We start from the raw sequence: 3,982 nt of genomic DNA, 5'->3' as shown, positions 1-3,982 counted from the left end.
AAATTTGATGAGTTGGACACTTAGTTACTAGGGAAGTTACTCCAATTATGAGATGAAAGAATTAAAGAGAAGAGATGTCACTCCACTTCATAATTTATCTTGAAAAACACGCATGTACACTTATTTATGGACGGAGGGAGTACATCCATAAGTAGCCAGTTTCCAACAGAATTATTCACATATCCATGATTAGCAATTTACAACATAACTATTTACACACATCTATAAGGAGGAGTTTCCAATTCCATCGTTAACAAAGGAACACGCTAAACATTGTAAATTGACCATCTGTCTTCAGTCATTGAAGATTCTACATGAAGAAGATGCTTGCACTGTTTTTTCTGCAATTTAACAAGATTCGGTTTTCGTAAGCAGTAACATGTATGTAGAGCATGTATATGTGTTTAGACAGTTTAAGTTTAAGGAAGAATTAAGCAAACCAAAATATAATGAAGATCATGATAGATATAATTAAGACTCGAAAGATGTAGAGAATGAGAAGGTAAGTTGTTGAACAGATGAAGTTGATAATGCTAGATGTGACCATCCATGTCGCGTTGTGAGCTTTTCACATTATTATCACATGTCGGTCATATCTAACAGGACACACAAAATGCTAATGAGGATAAAACATTGGTTCTTAAATACGATATTCTGGTAGAACTTTCACCAAATAGGTACACAGTACGTGTTACCAATGCATAACCTAGGCAGAAAAGTGGAATTCACTCTAAAAGGAAAACAATAATAAGATGATGAGAGGGTCATGTTAATTTACATCTTTAAGTATATTTTCGTAGACCACACAATCTCAAAATATTTGCATTAAACTTGAAATGTGAAGATAATACAAAGAATAAAAAAACTGGAATGAAAATGTATTTGTAAGCCAACGAACGGCATTTTCTGTGTAAAACTCTTCGTGTATCCATAGCAAAGTGTCAAAAGATGTGAGAGACAAAAGAAAAAGAAGTCTCCACGAGATTAGATCAGAGACTAAACCAGAATCACACACCACCCGCCACCCGGGAGATACCTCTGTTCTCTTTCCCCTTTTCCGTACCCCGCATCCATATCTCTCGAGTCTCCGCCATCGCCATGGGTCAGGCCTGGGCGTCTCTCCAGGAGAAGCTGCAAGGTACCCACCCCCTGTACCATCCAATCGATCTGCTTCTTCCTTCTAGAGAGATGGGCATCACCGAATTCTCGGAACTGAAACACGAATCGAATTGGTGCAGGGCGGCACTGGAAGGAGAGGCAGGTGCGGAAGATCACCGACAAGGTGTTCGACCGGCTCACCGAGGACACCCAGAAGCGCGAGAAGGAGGCGCTCACCTTCGAGGAGGTCTACATCGCCGTCCTCTGCGTCTACAAGTAGAGCAGCTCGATCCAATCCCATATCTTCCATCTTTTGTCATGCTGTTGGTCGTCGCTGACAATTCTTATCAGTTGTTCATGATTGGTTCCGGTTATTTGTTGTCGGCAGTGAAATCAACAAGTACTTGCCTGGGCCGCACTACGATCCCCCATCCAAGGAGAAGCTCAAGGCGCTCATAGATGTAATCACAATCTCCCCTCCCTTTATGTCATTTTAATAAAATAATTGAGTCAACTAGATATGGTGTTCTTCACCTGTTTCTTGTACTGATAGCAAAGTATCCCTGTACTGCTGTACATATGCAGAATACTGCATATTTCAGCAGTTCAGATTAATTTACTAGTCGGGTGCACTCTGTTGTCTATGATGCATCCTTCTATATGTTTCGGTTAGTAACTTGGTGATATGCTTGGCAGAGCTCCTACCGCTTTCTGGCAAAAAAAAAAAAGTAACTCAGTATTGTTCACAGCTCTGAATTCATCTGACAGATAGTTCTGAATACCTTTTTATGCCCGGAATTCTCCACTGTTTCATGTACTGTTGTCTATGATGTGTCATATATGTACAATTAGCATTGTATTCTTTTTTTGCGGGACAATTATCATTGTATTCAGTTTTCCTGTTTACTTTGTTTTTTTTTTCTCTTTATTTATTTCAGTTGTAGTGAGACTTATGGTGTTTCTATTAATAGAAATCGGAGGGGGAAAACCCTCTTTTTCAAAAAAAAAAATAGCAATGTATTGTTTGAAACTCATCGCTTCGGTACCTCGGTACCTCTGAATATACCTTTCTTTTCTGTGGACGACGAATTTTGCACTGTTTTGTGTAGTGCTAGAAGACATCAATATAAGTTGCAGCTCTGATTGATTTCTCAAACACGCAGGAATTTGACATCAACCTGGATGGCCTCTTGGACCGCGAAGAGTTCGCTGAGTTCATACGGAAGCTGACCGCCGAGTCGCTCTGTGCAATCAGCTTGAAGCTGATCATCACGCTGGTCGCTGCCCCTGCGCTGGCACTGGCGACAAAGAGGGCCACCGAGGGCGTCCCAGGCGTCGGCAAGGTGGTGCACAAGGTGCCCAACGCCATCTACGCCGCCGTCATCACTTTAGCTGCCGTGATGGTCCAGAAGTCCGCTGAGGGCGTCGAGTAGGAGCCGTTGCAGCCTTGAACCGTAAGTTGTAGATGCACCAGGCAACCATTGGGCTGTAAATGTTCTGAGATTGACCGTGTGATTGGTGATGTCTTTGGGGTCTGTTTTGCTGTAATGTCTTGTTGACCGGGTGGATTCATATAGTATTACAGACAGTATTAGCTGCTTGGCGTGATAAATTCAGTAAGTGAATAAAGCCATGGTCCTGCTACCGCTCGCGATGCTTTGCTGCTTTGCGACTGCCCTTCTTTTGATGTACGATAGTCTTTTTTTCTTTAAGTCTCCAACTCTTTCTGGATCTTTGTATGGCCCGTTTGAAGCCTTGTCCTCCATCCGAAAGAAAATCCAATAATGTCTAAATGGTCGAAGTTCTGAGACCGGAGGTTATGACCTGTCTACGATCGTGGTGTTACTGAAACAAGTCTAGCAATTTCATAGTTTCCTTTGAATCCTATGATTTCATATTTTACTCCCCGTGGCTGCAATAAGGTTGCGCATGCCCTAGTCCAGTATGGTCTGCATGCCGATGTGGATTGTATGGCTGGGAGTATGTTGCGCGTGCGTTTATCTTTGTTTTAGTGACCATCTATATTGCTGTGCACTATGGGTAATGGATTACCATTTCACAAAAAAAAAATGCCTAATGGTCTAAAAAGGATCTAGAGCCTTTGATGGGCCCATTGTTCTCTTATGACGGCTTACTCTAACCGAAAACTTGGTCTCAGTTGAGCCCACTCTACAACCGATAGTCGACCATATCATAGCAGGCCAGAAGCCCACTGCAGAACCATACTCACATTGAAGAACGCCGATCTTAAGCTCAAAAAAGAAAACGCCGATCTTTTAGGAGGCCTGATGATGAAGCAGCAATGAGCTAAGAGGTGATCTACTGAATCCAAGTATCTTTTGCAAAGTGGACAAAGACCACTCTATTTTTATACGCGCATCTTACACTAGGTCATTTGCTATGGTGATTTTATTCAAAAAATTATATCTTAAACATGTGCGCTCAGGTTTCGACAAATTTCTGGTCTGCCACTATATCTTTTCTAATTGTTTCGCTGTTCAAAGCCTACGTTAGAGAGCTAGCCACATGAAGAACTTATATTTTGGAGGCGTCCAAATTTTGCATGCAAAATTCTTCATGTCAGTGTAGATACCCCATGGAACAACATTTTGTTTGCTGAAGCCGAGGAGTATTGGCCACTAGTCGTAGCCGAGAGATTCTAAATGATTTCACATCCTCCATGTCTTCAACTAGGTGAGTGTCTTTGATCTGGATCCATAGGTCGACGAATTGTTATGTGTGAGCAAAGGAGAGGTCCGCAGAAATGTTGATTTTGTCAGGCCGTCCATTCTTCCCTTTTTTCGAATAGAATCCTAGCATTAAGAGAAACATCGAACAATATAAAGCACCCTAACAAAAGCGAAAATTACAAAGAAATCGTTGC

The 3,982-nt window shown here is 41.8% G+C and overlaps 1 protein-coding gene across 1 annotated transcript; it reads left to right on the top strand.

Annotated features, from left to right (window-relative positions):
- The first annotated feature begins 981 nt into the window (after nt 1–981).
- On the top strand, nt 982–2,744 carry LOC127336339 (uncharacterized). The gene is made up of 4 exons (XM_051363146.2): nt 982–1,138; nt 1,239–1,374; nt 1,487–1,559; nt 2,262–2,744. Exons 1-4 carry the CDS (start codon nt 1,099–1,101, stop codon nt 2,529–2,531), a joined length of 519 nt encoding a protein of 172 aa, XP_051219106.1. The 5' UTR covers nt 982–1,098; the 3' UTR covers nt 2,532–2,744.
- Nucleotides 2,745–3,982: the final 1,238 nt, after the last annotated feature.

The sequence above is a fragment of the Lolium perenne genome, chromosome 2, assembly GCF_019359855.2.
Source record: "Lolium perenne isolate Kyuss_39 chromosome 2, Kyuss_2.0, whole genome shotgun sequence".
In the NCBI taxonomy this organism is placed as follows: Eukaryota; Viridiplantae; Streptophyta; class Magnoliopsida; order Poales; family Poaceae; genus Lolium; species Lolium perenne.
This window is presented reverse-complemented; position numbering and strand designations above follow the sequence as displayed.

Bases quoted from the DNA above. Each gene is read 5' to 3' on its own strand.
- LOC127336339 (XM_051363146.2), top strand. From the start codon at position 1,099: ATGGGTCAGGCCTGGGCGTCTCTCCAGGAGAAGCTGCAAG. The intron at 1,139-1,238 runs GTACCCACCCCC...GAATTGGTGCAG, and splicing joins TCTCCAGGAGAAGCTGCAAG to GGCGGCACTGGAAGGAGAGG. The intron at 1,560-2,261 runs GTAATCACAATC...TCAAACACGCAG, and splicing joins AGCTCAAGGCGCTCATAGAT to GAATTTGACATCAACCTGGA.